General features: G+C 40.5%; 1 protein-coding gene across 1 annotated transcript; it reads right to left on the bottom strand.

Annotated features, from left to right (window-relative positions):
- Positions 1-925: 925 nt before the first annotated feature.
- LOC114519041 lies at positions 926-18,030 on the bottom strand. The gene is made up of 31 exons (XM_028539092.1): positions 18,003-18,030; positions 17,752-17,806; positions 17,295-17,349; positions 11,237-16,134; positions 9,941-10,558; positions 9,522-9,728; positions 8,551-8,892; positions 8,120-8,301; positions 7,743-7,888; positions 7,257-7,309; positions 6,922-7,066; positions 6,562-6,744; positions 6,328-6,425; positions 6,093-6,174; positions 5,848-5,953; positions 5,459-5,558; positions 5,319-5,367; positions 5,052-5,108; positions 4,753-4,806; positions 4,575-4,661; positions 4,303-4,389; positions 3,534-4,139; positions 3,223-3,330; positions 2,900-2,989; positions 2,739-2,792; positions 2,535-2,646; positions 2,070-2,273; positions 1,778-1,906; positions 1,632-1,674; positions 1,321-1,390; positions 926-1,045 (listed from the first exon to the last, which is right to left on the bottom strand). Exons 1-31 carry the CDS (start codon positions 18,028-18,030, stop codon positions 941-943), a joined length of 9,153 nt encoding a protein of 3,050 aa, XP_028394893.1. The 3' UTR covers positions 926-940.
- Positions 18,031-19,198: the final 1,168 nt, after the last annotated feature.

The raw sequence follows: 19,198 nt of genomic DNA, 5'->3' as shown, positions 1-19,198 counted from the left end.
AATACCGAAATACTGTATAAAATATGGAGACGCACGGTTTTAATAATACAGTAAATGTGTATTACGTTATTCCTGTTTCGATATTCATGAAACATTAGTACTTTGTACGCGATCTGCAATTCATTATGTTTCCTTTACGTTTTCAGATGTTATATGAAAAACGTGTACATATTGTCATAGTTTCCATGGATTAGTCGTTAATTAATGATTCGAGCAACAGGGGGAGGCGTAGGCGTAAGGCGTTTGAAAAACTTGGACCGTCTACACTTTACATAGTTTATGACGTTACAACCGCTTTACACCATTACCCGACAGATTTGAAACCGGTATAAATTTTTTTTTCAGTTTTGGCACTCCGTTGACACGCAAACAACTAACTGTCGTGTGAATATTTAAAAAAAAGCAAAAGGGGGATGCTAAAATGACTGAAGAACAAACACATTACGTTCTTCATGACGTCAATTACGACCATAGATACACAGCAAAACACAGAAGGCTATTTCTAGAGGTCAAATTGGGACCAATCAGTGCCTTTCGCTCTTGTCCATACCGGTTTAGATGCCAAAGTAGGATTTTTCTGGGGAGTGAGCGATTTGAATGGGGATGGGGAGGCTTTGGTGACGCCAGTCACGCCACTACGGTTGGCGTCGACAGAAAAATGCTTAATCATTCACCAGCGCAGATAATATTATTGTAATTTATCTGCATCGTCATTCAGCGATAAAAACAATCACACGATAAAATAATGCTTGTAGAAGAGTGTAGTTTATTCCATATTTTATGGCGTGCCTTGAGGACACACATATATATACTGATAAATAGCTCTATCATTCAAATGAACAATCACTCATTGCTCATCAATTTCTCATAAATTTACATAAATTTAATACTGTATTTATACTGTTTTTCATTTTACTGCGTTTTCTTTTTTTTTGCTTTTTTATTTTGCTCTTGGATACAATCTGCCCCGACTGGACGCTGGCGAAGGTGTTGAGACGTAATCAGCTGGATTGAAAAACGGTACGGCGGGAGACGATTGGAAATCCTGAAAGGAAAACCACACTCAAGAATTATTCCTCACTTAGGAAAATACCCTGAGGATCATATCGAAACAGAAAGGGTTCCTATACGAGTGACACTTAACACTTGAACTAATGGTTTTAAGCCTTGAGCATAAAGGGCAATTTTGTTTATTCCGCCTTTCATGCATCTTATTTACTATTTTAAGATAGCTGGAAACCTAGTCACACAAATTGCGTTTCAAAAGATGGGAAGATCCAGTTAAACGTGCAATAACGGTGACCGTATTCTTTCATTTACCTGCGAGTTAGTCGACTGTTCCTCCACAGTATTGTTGGCTACACTGCTCTGGTCAACGCCGTTGCTCTGACTGTATATACAACAAACAACAATATTAGTACCTATTTTGTTTGGATCCATATTATATATCTACCCTATACTACATCACTATTTAAGAATACTCTTCACAGATTTTAACAAGACACTGCAAAGAATAACAAAACTGAATCGTTGGATTTGAATCTCGCTCGTTTTGAACTTTCTTGTCAACAGAAATATTAAACATCGCGTATCACGACGTATCGCTAAATCAAAGTGGTATTTTGACATACCTAGCTGGCGGCATCGGTGATCCTTCAGTATTCGACAGAATGTCTAAGAATAGTCGAAAAGTTTTGTAGTTAGTGATGTATAGTTGATAACACTAGGCTACTAGGTGTAACCGTGTAAGTAAGGGATTTCGTTCTTTAACACTTACTGCTTGCTATTGGTGCCTGATTCCCTGGTGGTGCTGGAAACGGTTGGAAAAGGAGCGGTGACGCGGTTTCGTTAGGTTTCGTCGTTGCCCCTGAGGCACTCAAGACATCAACATAGTTCGATTTACGTCCTGAAACAACAGTTCAAAGTTTAAATGTATAATTCTAATCCAAACAATCTCGAGTCTCTCAAACCATAGACAATCTAAAAGACAGGATTGTCTATGCTCAAACCAAGCCATAATCCTATCGAAATCTCCGCTCTAATCATTATTAACATATTTTAGATGATACCTTTCGAGCTGTGAGCTCTACGCGAAAATCGGCTAGGTGTCGATAATGGTGAATTAATCAACGATATTTCTGGTTGATCTGGAGTGAAACCGCCAGGAATGATTGGTGGAGCTTTTGCCGCTGGAGGAGTTTGCGAAGCTGATGAAGCCTGGAATGCTGGAAGTTGCGGTGTGTTTGAGAAATTGGTAGCTGCACTCGATGTGCCTAGACAAAGGGGAAGTCGGAGACAGTTATAACAACATAACAATTGTACGATACAGCTTTAGATACTCAGATTATATTTTCCGTTTCCCAAATATAATGCAAATACAAATCTTATTAGCACTATCTTATAATTCAAAATTAGGCTTATGAGGTCTGTAGAAATGAAGACGTTGAATTCTTGAAAGATGTGATTTGGGATCAGACTTGTAGATGGGCCTGTATAAATACTTAATTTACAAGTCGACATTACAAGTTGCTTACCAGATGTTGGTGTAGGTTGCCCAACAGTTCCTGATGGGATGGTAGGCATGACAGGTTGGGCACCGCCAATCAAAGATGGATCAATTGGTGGTGGAGGCAAGTCAGCTTTCTCCTATTTAATGAAGGAACAAAGATTAATATCAGCTTTATGCATTGTGAATAAAGAAAACTACAAAACAAACATTTAGCCATGTTTTACATTACCTCTTCACCTTCTTCCGTATTCACCCACTTTCCTTCTTTTTCGTCCCAATAGATCTAAAGAGTAAACATATACGAAACTTTAAAAACAATAAATAATAATGTAATATATATTTTCGTAAACAAAAGCTGAAAGGCACATATTCGAAGCCAAGGCAACTTACAGTTTTCTTCTTATCGTCAGGTAAGATAATCTCGTTCTTGCCTTTGGGAATGAAAGATTTGAAGAAACCGCCGAATGACGTAAATAATCCCTAAATAAAATGCAGTCAAAATTTCGTTGGTTTAAGCATTGTCTAAAACAACCGCCCCTAACACACAATATAAACTAACAATTAAACTTGCTGAAACATCAAACTATAAAACAAGACCTCAGAAAACACAGAACATGTTTCGCTCCCACGGTCAACAACTAGCTCAATACGATTACTGTTTCTCAATTCCGGGTTGATTCAGAATCTTCAATTTGAAACTGTAGAAAACTTACGCCACTCTGTTTCTCCGACTTCTTGTTATCGTCTTTCTTAGTGTTTTTCTCTTCCTTGGTCTGGGCTTGAGTTTCTTCCTTCTTTGCGCCATTCGCAATATTTGATTCCTAAAACAATTTTACAGAAACTAAATATTAGTAGCGTACTCTCGTTAAATAATTAATATCCTATGCTTACTCGGTTTTAAATTGCTCGAATAAAAGCCCTATTTATCTAATGTTGGTGCAAACATCTCTCCATCATACTGAGTTTAATATATTCCAAATGAGGTTACCTGGATATCTGGGCAATCTAAATATATTACACTTACCCTGAAGTTAGATTGAGCGTAGTAATCAAAACTATTATCTGAAGTCGCAGGCGCTGAAATTCCACTTGTTTCGACTGCGTTGACACTAGCATTACTCGGCTGCTTCCGTAACAAATGCTCAAAAGAGTCCCCTTCGTAAAAGTTTGTGCCAGAACTTGGTAATCCTGTTTCATCGTGCTCTATGCTGCTCGGAATTGCTTGTGCAACATTTTCATAGGAGTAATTCTCCAGTGGAAAAGTTTGCTCGTTGGGAGCAGCCCCGTAGGTGTAATTCCCTTGCGATGGTACTGGTTCTTGAGCTGGAAATTCCCCGGTGTAGGACATGTTGCCACTTGGTGCAGCGGTGGGCTCGAATTGAGCGAAACTCTGAGAAGCTTTGTTGTCCTCACGATATAAAACTTGTTCCTGGACTATGTCACTATTTGTTTGAGGAACAAACATTGTAGGTACCATTGTAGTGGAATTCTGAACTTCTTTATTATCAATGTTTTGCGTGTGCTCATACGGCATTTCCTGTGGAAGTTGCGATTGCTCAGGTAGTTGCTGCGCCAATGTTTGCCAGCTGCTGGTAGAGAGGAACGAGCGCCCTAAGGTTTCGTTGTTTACCTAAAAACACAATTTTTTAACACGCCTTAGAAACGTTTGGCGTGGAAAACTGCAAGCATGCTTCCAGGACAGCATCAGTTGGCGTGTCCTCACAGAAACGACGCTGTCTAATTGATTTTAGGATCGACATAAAAATCATGTAAAATAAAAATACACTTCGTACCTTGAGTAGATCTAACAATTGTTGTAGGCGTCCGTTCATATCTAATAACGGCGCAATAAATTCTCGTCTGTAAAGTCTCATGGATAACTGTAAGGAAAGAAAATTTGAGCATCAAACGATTTCACCATGTGTATATCAGGGTTGTATCTGAAAACAATAAGCTATTCAAAAATTTCATTATTCGCTTTTGATTCGAAGCCTAAAACAGACCTAAAACGTCTATTTTAAACAAATATGCGTGATTTTACTTGAGGCGAAAAATGATGACATACCGCATGAAGTCGCGTTATCATATCTTTAGTGAAGGATGTTGAATGCTTCAAGACATCATCTACCAATTTCTCGCAATAACGAAATGCCTAAATAAGACAATGCACGCGTGTTAAATCAAAGATTGTGATGGCTGTGGAGTAACACCGCAAGTCAACCGAAGATATATGAATTACTAACTTTATTATGGAATCCGGCATCTGCCAATGAATGGACGTACAATTCTTTCCACGGCTGGAAAAAACATAATGTTAAAGAATGTGCAACCAAGGTTCAACTCCAGGATCAACCAAGTATAAAATTATCTTCTGATCTTAAAAAATCTTATTCTATAGAATAGATACCCCGCAATTTGCGGAAACGTACACAAATATTGAAATACGAAGTAAATGGAGACGCTGAATTGAACAACTTATGCGGCACTTCTGTGTTTTTCAAAGTTCAACATTAGAGAAATCTACAATGAATTAATTTCTAACCTGGAAATCTTTTATTATAAAATTTTCATCTTTGAGGCTCATAGCGTATTCATAAATCTACAGAAACATGTTGTTGGTTAACAGGAATATACAAACACAATACCTTTTGACTATTTTAAACAATTTTATACCACATGCATGTATCAGGCAAAACGGGTGAATATTTAGATCGCCTTGCCAGACACTGGCAAGCAGAGTGGAAATAAAGCAATAAAAATGCATAAATAAAGAATAAAGGATTTGTAAGCATGCATGTCTGCGATCTACCTCTGTGCGTTGAAGAGCCAGGAAATCCACGAATTCTGGTCGGATTTCACTACAGAAAATAAGAGTTTAAGCTTGTGAGAAGATGAACAATGAACCCTTATGTTCATTTAACAGGCAGCCGATGCGACTCTTCAACTTACCTCGAAGAATAACCTAGTAACAGTGTGCCACTCTGTTTACTAATTTCTTCTCCTGCTAATATGTAGCAAAGATGAGCTGCTTCAATCAGGCCACGCGACTCTGGAAAAGAGAAAGTAACATTTTGCATGATAGCAGCAAACGCAAGCAGTAGGTCGTGGATGCATGCATGCACCTAAAATGTCTGGAAAAGCCAGGGAAACAAAAATCTCTTAAAAGAAACATTTCCAGTGTTCCTGGTGACTTGTTTAAGCAGTTATCACAGTATGTGAAAATGCATCAACTTGATCACGCATACTACAACGTAGCTTGGATTGTGATCTTGGTCAACACAACACCCCTCCCCCCCCCGGCCAAATTACCATCCCTGGCTTATCCAAACTGAACTTACCTAAGCTCGCGCCAAGGGCATGAATATTCTCGCTATCTTTAGCGGTTGACTTGGATGGATTTGAAATCATGATTGCCAAATGTTTTCTCCATCGCCTTGTCTTTTTCTAAATTTTGATAAAAAAAAGATAGGGTATAAAAGACTATAGATTTATATATTCTACGTGAACTGTACTGGGTTTGTGATCCATATTGGTCCACGACCTCGCAGGGGTTAATCCAGAAAAGATAATTCTTCAAACTCACATCTAAAATTGAAGGTCGCTTAGACCCGAGATGCTGATACAAACATAACAAGGAATCGTCCTCATCGAGTTGACTGTTGAATCTATAATAAGCAATGTGAAAAAGCATTAGAAAATATACTGACACATGTACAATATGGAATACAAGAACACAATTGAGAGAAACGTGTAAACAAGTTGCAAACGTGTTAACAACAAGTAGAATAATTCAAATATAGCAAGCAAAGAATCGTTACCTTTCCATGATATTCGAAAATACATTCTGGTCAGTGTGGTATGCTAGCATCAGGGCGTGGCCCCAGATCTTGGAGTTTACTGCGTGTTCCAGAGCTTCCTATGGAGGGAAACGAATGAATGAAAAAACATTTGTATTGTTCTCCACTTCGCCGCGGCTATAAATATATAGCTGGAATTCACGAGTAACTATAACCTCGTATATAACGGCCAAACTGTTTGCACATGCAGCGTACCTGTGTTTTGCCAGCCAAAAGAAGCTCTCGATATGTCGCGACTTGATCATGTTTGGAATGATCTTGCCCATCAGCTGCAAAGGATACCCTTTGAGAGGTGGAAGAACTACGTTCCCGTCTTGTATAAGAATCCTCGGGTAGGTCCGAGGTTAGAACCTCGGCAATATCGGTGTTGAGGTACACCTGGAATAAAGATCGCAGTTCAAGCAATGAAACCAACAGAAAGAGTTCTCTGCATATTCAAACGTAGATCACTCGGGAAATTATTTTGATCCAGTGCTTTCAGACTGTTTAAAAGCGAACTAATCACACAATCTTTATAATTTTTATGTGTGCAGAAAGACTGAATGTAGTTCTTACCCCATTTTGTTGGACCATAACAGCCAACACTTGCCAAAGAATGTAGCCAGCCTCGCGTTTTTCAAAAGAATCGCTTTGGTTGTTGAAAGCCATCATAGCCATCTCTTTGGCATATTTTACAACATCCCGTTTATGGGTTTTGCCCCTGTGAAAAATACAGCAGAATAAAACATTGAGTATCAGTTTTTTGAAATTTCTGTCGTTCCAATTTGTATGCTTGCTTTTCAAATGCAGAGTGATAATATACAGTCTTAGGGTCGAATAATTCAATATCAATCATATCCTGGCTCCAGAAATGAAATGGTCTTAAACAAGCCATTATTTTGGCATTTTACCTGCAAAGTGGTCCAGGGAAATTGCGCATCGCCTCATTGAATTTACCTTCGCTCTGAATAAAACAAGATCATATGCGTCAATTTATAATGTAGAATATTGTAGGTATGTCTCATGTGAGTTATGTTGGATGAGCCTGTCATTTGACAAGGGATAACCATTAACCAACCTGATTGATTAGAGCTAACGCTTTCTGTTTCTGATCTATCTGATCTCCCTGGAAGTCGAATAATACGCTAGTATTCGTCTTGAGTGTAATATTGTTACTAGAAATCTACAAATAAGGCTTAGACTAAGCTAACATTAGCTCTATATATATCACAAAATTGCTGTCTACTACTATGACTATCTCTGACATTCGGACCTATACCAATACATCTGACTGAATTTTTCCTGCGCGAGAAGCCTAAAATAGTATTAAAGTGTCGTCCCTGTTGTAGTTATACGTACAGAAATAGTAAATATAACGTAGCTATATGCATGATTACCTTGACATCAGTCAAGTACACTTCAGCAGTCTCACCATCAAGGACTTGTCTGGCTGGAGCAACACTCAATCGAGAGGCGGTTGAAAACGCTCCAACAATATGAGGTTTCGTATGCTGCTTCGGCGTTAGTCGTTCAGGAGTAATTACTACAACAGTGGAAAATATATTTACGATTTTAGCTAAGGATAAACAACCACGTTTCTTAGGATTCCAGCTTGCAGGGAAGACCTCGTGACAGTTATCCAACGAGGGATTCCAGTGCAGTACCATAAAGGTAACTACAAGTTTCCGATGATTTTGAAACTTTGGTGATCTCATTTTTGATATCTCTCGGCAGGCTTCATCCACCGCTGTTTACAACTCTACTTAAATCTTACCTCGTTCAACCGTATCTTCAGCGGTGATTGCACGACTCTGTTGTTGCTTGTTCTGGTCATCCCACTTGATGCTGTCTCCCAGAGAGTTTGATGTGGATGAGCTGTAACTTCCTGAGCTCAATCGTCTTGAGCTACGAGATGATTGGTGACTTCGACCATAATAGTCTTCGCCTCTGCGATAACTGAAAGGGAAATATTGAGAAGGTCGACTTTAGCGCTCGACGACTGCACAAAAAGTATTGTAAACAACTTTGTCATTCATAACAATACGTTGCAAGCATTATTACTTTTCTTTCAATCATAAACAAATGTAGAACTATAAGCCATGAAAAGCTTTGGGTCAGTAAGGACAATATCTATGTCCAATTTGGAATGGAGCCTTGTAATTTGCATCAAATCGTTCTCGAATGCAGTGAAAGTTAAGAACTTACGAATCTTCATAGTCGTAGACCGTTCGTTTCGAGTGACGGTTGTTACTTCGTCGAGCCCGCGAGCTCGACCGTGATGAAACTGAACGTGGAGACTCGGCGCGAGATGATCGTCCTGAACGAGAATCACGCCGCTGACTATCACCACTGGACCCGCTAGAGCCAGACTCCCCGCGATGGTAATCCCGATCATAAGAATCACGATAATATTTATCATAATATGCTCGGTCGTTGTAGTCTGTTCGTCTTCTACCCTGGCTCTCTCTTCTTCGCTCACGATTGCGACTTCTTCTCGAGTCAGATCTGTGATATCGTTGATCATCATACTGGCTTTCTCGCCTGCTGCTTGAAACAAATAGTTTGTATAAGAAATACTGTTGTCTGTGATCAAAACTTAAGGGATAAACTCCAAAAATTTCAAAACCGTGCAGCCCGAATCATAACCGGTGCGAGTTACGACATTAGATCTGCTGATGTTCTTCGATCTCTTGATTGGGACAACTTAGAGACAAGACGACGTACTAGTAAATCAATACTAATGTACAAAGTCTTGAACAACTACGTAGGTCCCACGTTGAAAGAAACCTTAATTAGACGCAATCAAATGCAAACTAACTATGAACTTAGAAATAGTCATACAGATCTGGCTCTTCCTAAGCCAAAAAGAGAATTTTTAAAAAAGAGCTTTAAATATAGTGGAGCTAAGTTATGGAATAGTCTCCCTATCAACACCAGACTGGCTGAGTCCATTCATGCATTCAAAAGCCAGCTGAAACGTAACTCCAACGTAACCAATATATCCTAACTATAATATCCGGGGTCACACCAACTTGTACATAGTCCTTATATATTTTCCTACATTTTTGTAATTTTTAATCTTGTAGACACCCCCCCGTGGAAATCAACTTATTGTTGTCGGGGCTAGTGTCTTTAAATAAAGTTTTACATACATACATACATACAACAGCACTTACTTCTCTGCACGGATCCACCGTTCCCTCTTGAAAGACCAGAACCACTTTCTGCTCTCATCATAATATCGATTGCTTTCCTCCTCTGAATCAAAATCTTCATACTGTGTATCAGTGTTGCCATGCTGCTGCCATTGATCAGTATCGTTGGTTGAATACTGTAGATTAACATTGCTGCTAACTCGCTGTGGGTATTGCCCGCTAATTTGCCTACAAATGAGAGATTTGTTTAGTTGAGGATAATGTGCGAAAAATTACTTCAATTTTGTGTTTTAACAAATTTAGCCAGTAATTTCATGATCTCGTGAATGTGCTTGCCAGTTCGCCTTAGTGCAAGAAACATTGGCTTTTACGTACAATATTGTCTATTACTTTACTACTGCTTTCGGTGGCTTGTAAGGTGGTTTTAAGAACTCATTTACCTTTCCACTTTTTGATGTTGAATATTCTGCTGGTACTCCTGTGCCTGCTGCTGCAACTGTTGTTGCTGCTGCAACTGTTGTTGCTGTTGCAACTGTTGTTGCTGTTGCAACTGTTGTTGCTGTTGCAAATGATGTTGTTGAGTAAACTGATTCGGTTCAGACCTTTGTCGCTGTACGTTCATGTGTGCTCCTCGCAGGTGCTGATTTTGCGAGCTGACCTCATCTTGAAACAGCATTTGTTCGTACTGTTGTTGCTTGTACTGCAATTGTTGTTGTTGGTATAACAACTGATGCTGTTGCTGTTCACTCGAGGAAACCATACCTTCACTCTGGCCAGAACCATAACCAGCACTGGTAGCAACAGGATGACCAACATGACCATCAGCGCCACCATACTCAGGGACCATTCCCCCACCACTACCTTCACGCATCCGAGCATGCTCACTCTGAGGCAACCCGGTACGCACTGCAGAGCGGCTGGCGTCAGGATGCGTGAAGGAGTTCTGGGGGAGACCGGTCATGGTCCCAGAAGTAGGGGCAGTCTGTTGCAAGTGCTGGTCAGGAATCTGGTTTGAGGAAGGAATGTTGTTGACTACAGGCGCTTGAATGACATTAGGCCTAAAAAATTAAAAGTATCAACAGTCTAGTTCGTTAATTGAAACCTAAATAAATAATTCGCCCCCAAGAAACACCATGAAAACTTTGTACTGAATAGGTTTTAATCCGTTTACGCCGTTTATTAATAGGTTACACTAGCTCTGTTTATATTTATTGGTTATGTACTTGTTAATATCGGCATTACATTTAATGTTTAATGTAATACGTTAATTCTACAACTTGACTCTTAATTTTAAGCTCTTAATGAACGCTTAATTTTAACATGTTTTCTCTTAAGCCAAGAGTCGTCCACGTTGACTTAATAAACGCAGGTTACGAAGAATGAATATTAATACCGAAGAAACAAATAATTAAGACAACAAATAGCTAAACAATTTAAAAATTATGAAATGCGTGCACAATGTCTTGTAAAAGATATCTGCGTCTACCCTGCTGACACTTCTTTCGCTCTCTATACATCCTAGAATTTTATTAATCTTCCTATATTCTTTACTTTAACTAAACAATTACTGAACGATTACTGAAATCTCAGATTATTGTTACTTGTTAGATTATGGTTAGTAGTTTGAGATTTTGGACCATCGTGAGACAATAGTTCCTTAGTTTGTGCGCGCATTTGAAAACGGATTTCGAACGAGGTTTGAAAAATCACTATTCTTAGTAGAGAACCATACTCACCGTTGGATATTTCCTCGGTTTAGACTAGATGGCTTGTCGATCACATCATGAACAGGGTTTCCACTGGCGAGTTCTTGATTTGAACTTGAAACACCAAGTGAACTTTGGCGACTAAGACTGGATGTTGAGTCACAATCACTTCTCTGCGAAGCAGCTGCTAACAGGGTTTGCTGAGCGGCGCTGGAGGCCACAGGTGGATTTGGCAACTTTGATGGAGTACCACTGAATCGATTACGATTCTGTGTGAAGCCAGGAATACCCAGATCTGATGGCGCGACATTAGAATGTGGTTGCTGCGATATTTTGGCATTACGGTCGATCGAAATACCGCTGGAACTTGGCGGTTGGCCATGCACATTCATAGCTCTTTGAGAACTGTTGTCGAATCCACGGCGGTTAAGTTGGTCATGGCTGGAAACTGGAACAAATTGATTTCCACGATTCCCTGTTTGGACAATAAGACCAGGTATGGCCAATTGAGGATCATTGTCCCAGAGAGAAGTATGAATTTTAGCACTTTGAATTAAAGCTTCCTTTTTCTCGCGCTGTACTGGAGAACGAAGCGGAGATTCTAAGTGCCGAACTCTTTCTTCGTAGTCTTGGGAGCTCGGGGAGTTTGGCTTCACTGGCATAAAGGCCGACGGATGCTGGTTCGGGTCGACGGTATCCAGTTGTTGCCTCCCTTTGGTCTCGGACGAAGCAATAGTTGCTTTATTGGTGTTCTGTGGTGTCATACCAACAGGAAACATGGTAACCGAAGCGCCCAAATGTTGACTGGAGTATGGTTGCTGGTTCCCCGATGTTAGGTCATCATTGGAGATGATGGTGCTTGTGTTAGCCGGAGGTGTATCAAATTTGGGATCACTCGTATTGAGTGAATTCACTCGCTCGTGACCAAATGCTAGAACTTGCTGGTGACCTGACAGTGAATTACCATCACGAGATTCATCGTCACGAGCGGACATGGTGTCTAAGATGGGTAAACCAGGTTCAAGATTAGCTGAACCGATAGTGCCAGCACCATGGTTACCAAATTGTGCTGACTGATCGTTTGACGATGGGTGAGTATAAAAAATCCCGCTGGACTTTTCACCCACATTTACTGGTCCACTTGTTTGTTGCAATGTCGATGCTTGTTGGGTATTCCGTGGAGTACCGTGAGGATCAATAACGTCCCACTGAGTTGGTTCAGCCTTGACATCGTCGCTTGATGCCTGCGAACCAAATGGCTGAGTAGCCGGTTGCCATGCTGTTTGATGGTTATTGGGCAGTTGTTCTTTACTAGTAAAAGGTACCATGCTGCTTGGTCCCAACTGCGGTGTATCAGGTTGTACAACGTCTGAACGTAAAGCCTGATTATTTTCCTCGTTGTTTATAGAAAATCCAGGCTGAGACGCTTCAGAATTAGCGGTATTATCAGACGTGAGGGATGGAGCAAGTTTCCTTTGTGCCGACTGGGTTTCTCCAGGATTACCTGCCATTGGTGCATACGATGAAGATGTTGGAATGGAATTCTGTGCCGCAGATTGGTTCTCAGCTAGGTCCTCTGTTGACGTCCCAGCACCAGCTGGTGAAAATAGATGAGTTTGATTCTGTGCCAAGAACTTTTGGCCGTCTTCCATAAAGAACCCTTGACTTGGAGCGGCAGGTTTAGTGGCTGGCAAAAGATTGTGCCCAGGAGAAAAACGTTCACCAACATTGTTGTTGGTGGTGTTCATCATCTCTAAAGATGGCGGAGGCAAATGTGCCGAATTTACATCACCCTTGATATTGGAAGGTGGAAACTTGCTTGATTCCCCAAGATCCATTCCCGGTGGGTACAAGGAGCCGCTTTGACCTACTGGTTTGCTGGTTGTTAAACCTGGTGGGTAGAGAGCCGGCGTTACACTCTGCGACGATGGACCAGCGGCTTGGTCCATAGCATCATTCACCATTGCTGGTGGATATAGGCCAGAAGTTGTAGATTGAACAGCTGGAAAAGCGTTGTGTTCAGTAGGATATAAATTGCTGGCAAGTTCAACTGGTTGTTTTCCAATTGGATCGTAAGTTTCAACAACGTCTTGGCCTGGTAATGTTTCGCCAGAAGTCTTACTCTGGTTACCCAATACGGTATTGGGTCTAGGAATACCACTGAATGCCATAGCTGTATCAGACGATACTGTGGCTGTGTCCCCAAGTGAATAATTTTTCTGGTCGAAATCAGGAAAAGTTGAACTCGATGGCGGTGCGTTCAGGTTTTGAGCTGAAGATGCATGGTAGGTGTTTTGGTCTCGACTGGTAGGTGGTTCAAATTGAGATGCTGCCGATTCACTGTGGTCGAAAGGCCATTTCCCTACTTTAGGTTCTTTCTCTGAAGCTTCTGTATGCTGAAAAGAATGTTGTGCATCGGTGTTCATCGAAAAACCAGGCACTCCATCTCCTGCTACAAAAGAAGGAAATCTTCGGCTCTCCTCCTGACTAGAACCAAAACCTTCGAAAGGATCATTCTGGTGCTGCCCGGAAAACAACTGGGACATTCCACCGCCAGGAGTAGATGATTTCGCCACGTTAAACAGGTCGTTTCCAGTATGGGCAGAAGGCTGTGCTGGCAAATTTGACCCGTAAGATGGTGGAGTCAATGTTGCATGGTTCTCAGCATCCGAGAGCTGTTTGGCATGAGGTGTTTCTTTGGTAGTTGAAGCACCAGCTTCACTAAAGAGCTGAGCTGTTGGATATCGCTCCTGTGCCCCATAGGATGGTTCTTGCATCGACATGCCGTGGTCTCCTACATTTTGACGTGGATGTGCATACGCGCTCAGATTTGCTGGCTCAAAATTTTGAGCGTTTGTCGCTGGCGATACGAAACGTTGCTCGGCTGCATTCGATGTTGGTGGCAAGGCCGGGAACGATGTTTGATCCTTGTTAGGCGTAAAGAAACTGTGGTCAACACGATGAAAGGGTGCAGTGCCGGAATCGGATGAACCAAAGCTGTCAAAGAACTCGTGTGCCGACGAGTGTTGATTGTTAGACATCTTATTTTTACAAGGCTGATCTGAGGAGGAGCTGTCTAACAATGTTACTTCGGAGAATAAATCCACCTGACTTGCTTTAATAGTTGCTTGAACTAAGTCTTTAGCAACGGCCCTCAAGATGTATTCGTCTGGTGGAACGGTCGAAGTTGACGTTTTTAATAATAACGCCTGAACTTCTACAAACTTCTTAACTTGAGAGGCAGATGAATCGAAACGCGATATTTGCTCGGATATTAACTCTTCTTTGCTGGTCTCAATAGCTGCTTTAACTAAATCTTTTGCAACGGACCTCAAGATGTTTTCGTCTGGTGGAGGTGCTGGAACTAAGTTATCAACAACTTGTTCAACGGCGTATTCGTCTGGTGGAAGGGTCGAAGTAGGTGCTTGAACTTCAACTGCTGCTGCTGCAACTAAGTTTTCAACAACTTGTTCAACGACGTATTCGTCTGGTGGAAGGGTCGAAGTAGGTGCTTCAACTTCAACTGCTGCTGCTGCTGCAACTAAGTTTTCAACAACTTGTTCAACGACGTATTCGTCTGGTGGAAGGGTCGAAGTAGGTGCTTGAACTTCAACTGCTGCTGCTGCAACTAAGTTTTCAACAACTTGTTCAACGACGTATTCGTCTGGTGGAAGGGTCGAAGTAGGTGCTTCAACTTCAACTGCTGCTGCTGCAACTAAGTTTTCAACAACTTGTTCAACGACGTATTCGTCTGGTGGAAGGGTCGAAGTAGGTGCTTCAACTTCAACTGCTGCTGCTGGAACTAAGTTTTCAACAACTTGTTCAACGACGTATTCGTCTGGTGGAAGGGTCGAAGTAGGTGCTTCAACTTCAACTGCTGCTGCTGGAACTAAGTTTTCAACAACTTGTTCAACGACGTATTCGTCTGGTGGAAGGGTCGAAGTAGGTGCTTGAACTTCAACTGCTGCTGCTGCTGCAACTAAGTTTTCAACAACTTGTTCAACGACGTATTCGTCTGGTGGAAGGGTCGAAGTAGGTGCTTCAACTTCAACTGCTGCTGCTGCAACTAAGTTTTCAACAACTTGTTCAACGACGTATTCGTCTGGTGGAAGGGTCGAAGTAGGTGCTTCAACTTCAACTGCTGCTGCTGGAACTAAGTTTTCAACAACTTGTTCAACGACGTATTCGTCTGGTGGAAGGGTCGAAGTAGGTGCTTCAACTTCAACTGCTGCTGCTGGAACTAAGTTTTCAACAACTTGTTCAACGACGTATTCGTCTGGTGGAAGGGTCGAAGTTGGTGCTTCAGCTTCAACAAACTTCTCAACTTCAACAATTGTTTTAACTTGCGTCGCAACAGCTCCCGGAGCTGGTGTCGAAAAATACTTGGCAAGTGGATTGGTTACACCAGTTGCTTCAACAGGATCGTTGGAAAAGGCTTCCAAGATCTTCTTGTTTACTGATGGTGACGGTGTTGGAGTAGCCGCTTCCTTTGAGGTAGATGATGTATTTCCTCGCGTTGAAAAATACTTGGCAAGTGGATTGGTTTCACCAGTTGCTTCAACACTATCGTTAGAAAAGGATTCCAAGATCTTCTTGTTTACTGGGGGTGACGGTGTTGTCAACCGATGGGTTAGGTTACAGAGTTTTGGTGGTTCACCAAAATCCAAACCACCGTTCTTTGTAACAATTTGATTAACTGGACTTGTGGCGATTGATTGTGAGTTTCCGTTGGATGGTACAGGTCGGTTTGTTGGAAATCTAGCCGGAACTATTTTAGGTTTCCTGGGGTTGCTTGGTGGTCTTGGGCAACGTCGGTACCTCCGTCGGACAGTAGTAGCTTCCGGTTCAGTTCTTGTCGATTCGTCGACGCTTAATATTGGCACACTGCGTCGTTGGAAGCGGACTCGTTCAAAGCGGACCTCACACTCCTGTGAAAATAGAGATCTTTAGAGTTGACTACGAGTTGAGTAGAACGACAAGATTCACCCGCAACAACGATACGGGATTCTCCATCATGTTTTCAGATAATCCAAAACTTTATCCCGCGATCTATCCTATCCCAAGGGGCATTACTCACTCGTAATCAACCTAAAGCTCTATAATAATATCAACAACACAAGATTTCACTGGTTTACAGTGCGGTATATGTAGCTAAATGTGCTATTCCAATACTGGAATTACTCATCCTTCTCCTAGCATTTAATTTTAAAGAGGAACATTTCTGGCTGGAAGCTACCGCATCAAACCGAAGTAGTCAACATTAATCGAACAAAAGAACAATAATAGATCCTTTCACACTGACGTCAAATGGCGTTCATGAACTCTACCAATTGCGCATGCGTTCTAGCTTTCACCGCGGTGTCATGGCCAGTCCACATCAATTAAATAGCGAGTTTAAGATGCACCAAATCTACGACGCGGACGTGACATGAAAAACGTGTGTTAGGAAACCAGTATTAATTTGTTTTACATACGGCTCTGACTTTGTTTATGAAAAAGAGTCTTCGTAGATTTTGTGCATCTTAAACTCGATCACTAATAGCTAAGAAAAAATACGCGACGCTGTAAAGCAACGGTGAAGAAAGAATAAAAATTCTAGACAAAAAATATCGTTAAGACGTTTGTAAAATACTTGCCTGATGTTGTGCCAAACTTGTCGCTTGTCGATGATCATTGTTGTAATATGTATAAATTGTTATAGTATAGCTACTCACTGTATATGAGCTATTCTGCAATTTGATTGGTCGAGCTATACCCACCGTATATCAGCTCATATACGGTGCATAGTAAAACCAAAGAAAAAGCAAAATCGCTGACCGAATTAATTAATTATTATTTTCATGTAAATATGTATTAAATTGTTAATAAACACTTTTGTCGCGCAACAAATGGTATTTGGCTTGTTAGTTATACTAACATTACTTTAAATCGGATTATATTGCTATAGTTGCTGCGATTTTTACTGGATTATTATAATTGCTGTATTCTCGGTATCAAATTGTCCAAACCATATTTGCTTGTCTTCACTAGACTAAAGATAGTTGTTATACATGCGCTTTCTCCTCTAAGTATACATGTAGCTACTCACGTTTTCGTATACCACAAATTGTTCTCTTGGATCTGATGTTCTACGAGCGGCATGACTGCGTGAAAAATTGATAAAATACCGTCAGCAAATGTAAGATTGATATTTTGAATCTTTAACTCAATACTAGCAGACTGTTGCAATACCTCTACTCATACACCACGCTGACAATGAAGATGTCGAATTTCAGGTATGTCAACATAATAAACAGATTTGTTCGAAATATGGTTACGGATATAAATTTTAAAATTTACGTTTTCTCACACCACATGGTTAACAACAAATGCATGAACAGTTTTAATCGAGGTATGATAAGAAGAAAATGGTTCCGACTTGCATTTGAAGAAACAAAAATCACCAAAGCAAATTATTTTGCCAGAAAAATAGCGGATATATAAGCCGAGGTCGCATAACGTTCACGGTAATATTAATCCAATGTAGTTTCTAGGCCTAAACTTACCCTTGGCCATTCTCAATGTCTCCAAGATCTAAACGGCCATTATCACTGTTATCACCTGTAATAACGAGAATCTTATAGTTTCCAAGTCAAAATGTAGAAATAATCTACTGTTTGACTACCTGGGGCCGGTTGTATCAAGCTCGTTTAGCTTAAACTGTGGAGTGTGGACAAGTCAAAATTTAATAACACTCTTAACGTCTCTCTTGAATAAATCAACTTGGATATTATGCACTCAATATGTAGTTGTAAACAGTATCTTTGTATTGAGGTTAAAGACATTTAGTTCGCTTGTTGAATAAAACGATAACTTGCTTTCTATTTTGAACTTAACCACCGTTTATGCTAAACGGGCTTGATACAACCGGCTCCTGACAGGTAGAGTAATTAGGGACCTTAAGATACACGAAATCTACGACGCGGACGTGACATGAAATTAGCCGCTAGTCAGTGTTAGGAACTCAGTTTTAATTAGTTTTACACACAGCTCTGAGTCTCTGACCTCGTTCACCAAAAGGAGTCCATAAAAGAAGTCTGGGGCCGCAAACTCTGGGTTAAATCTTAATCCAGTGTTTTAGTTCATGTGCTTCTGAACAACCGTTCGTTTTGAAACTTTAAAAAATATTACTTCCATCGGTCCAGAAAATATTCATGAAAAAAGATATTCAACTTCGTAAACAAGTGATTAGAAAAATTAATGTAAAGATTTGCTATAACCCAGCTAGGGTTAATCCATATGGGTTAATCTAACCAGCTTTTGAACAACCGGCCCCTGTTGTGAAACTGTCGAAATGAAGACAGTATTACTTCACGTCAGCGTCGTAGATTTGGTGTATCTTAAGGTCCCTATTATGGAATGAGGGCAACGTTTATCTTAACATAGAAATCAAGAGCCATGTTGGTAATTTTTTAGAAAAAAACTTGTAAAAAACAATATTTTCAGGAGTAGGAAAAATCGCACTAAGACGTGGCGTAGCCAATCAGATTGCAGAAATTTTAGTAGTAGTTTTTACTCGTGATAATCAGTCTTGTTAATTGTCATGAAAAGACTTGTTTAAACTTTATCTTTTTTGGTGTTTATAATATACTGAGCAAAAATAGGAAATAAAACATAACGTAAAAACCGCATGGAGCAAATATTCTTCTGTATATAAATGAAAGCAACCAGCTGCAAGGTTGAGTCAGGAAAAAGACATGCAGAGATGAACATTTCGTGAAATGGACGAAGTGAGTTATGGGTATGTACAAAATTCGCCCTGTTTCAAAATTCGTTCCAACGTACAAAAGCGCCGAGGGCTTTTAGAACTTTGCGTGGAAGAAATTTACAAAAATCAAATCAAATAACATCAGTCTAAGAAGAAAGAGTAATGTGTCTTGATAACACCAGACTAAGAAGGCAGAGTAATGCCTTGATAACACCAGTCTAAGAAAAAAGAGTAATGTGTCTTGA

Source organism: Dendronephthya gigantea, unplaced genomic scaffold (genome assembly GCF_004324835.1).
Source record: "Dendronephthya gigantea isolate DGI-Jeju-01 unplaced genomic scaffold, DenGig_1.0 000012F, whole genome shotgun sequence".
Taxonomy (NCBI): domain Eukaryota; kingdom Metazoa; phylum Cnidaria; class Anthozoa; order Malacalcyonacea; family Nephtheidae; genus Dendronephthya; species Dendronephthya gigantea.
The sequence above is the reverse complement of the archived record's forward strand: the minus strand, read 5'-3'. Positions and strand labels throughout refer to the sequence as shown.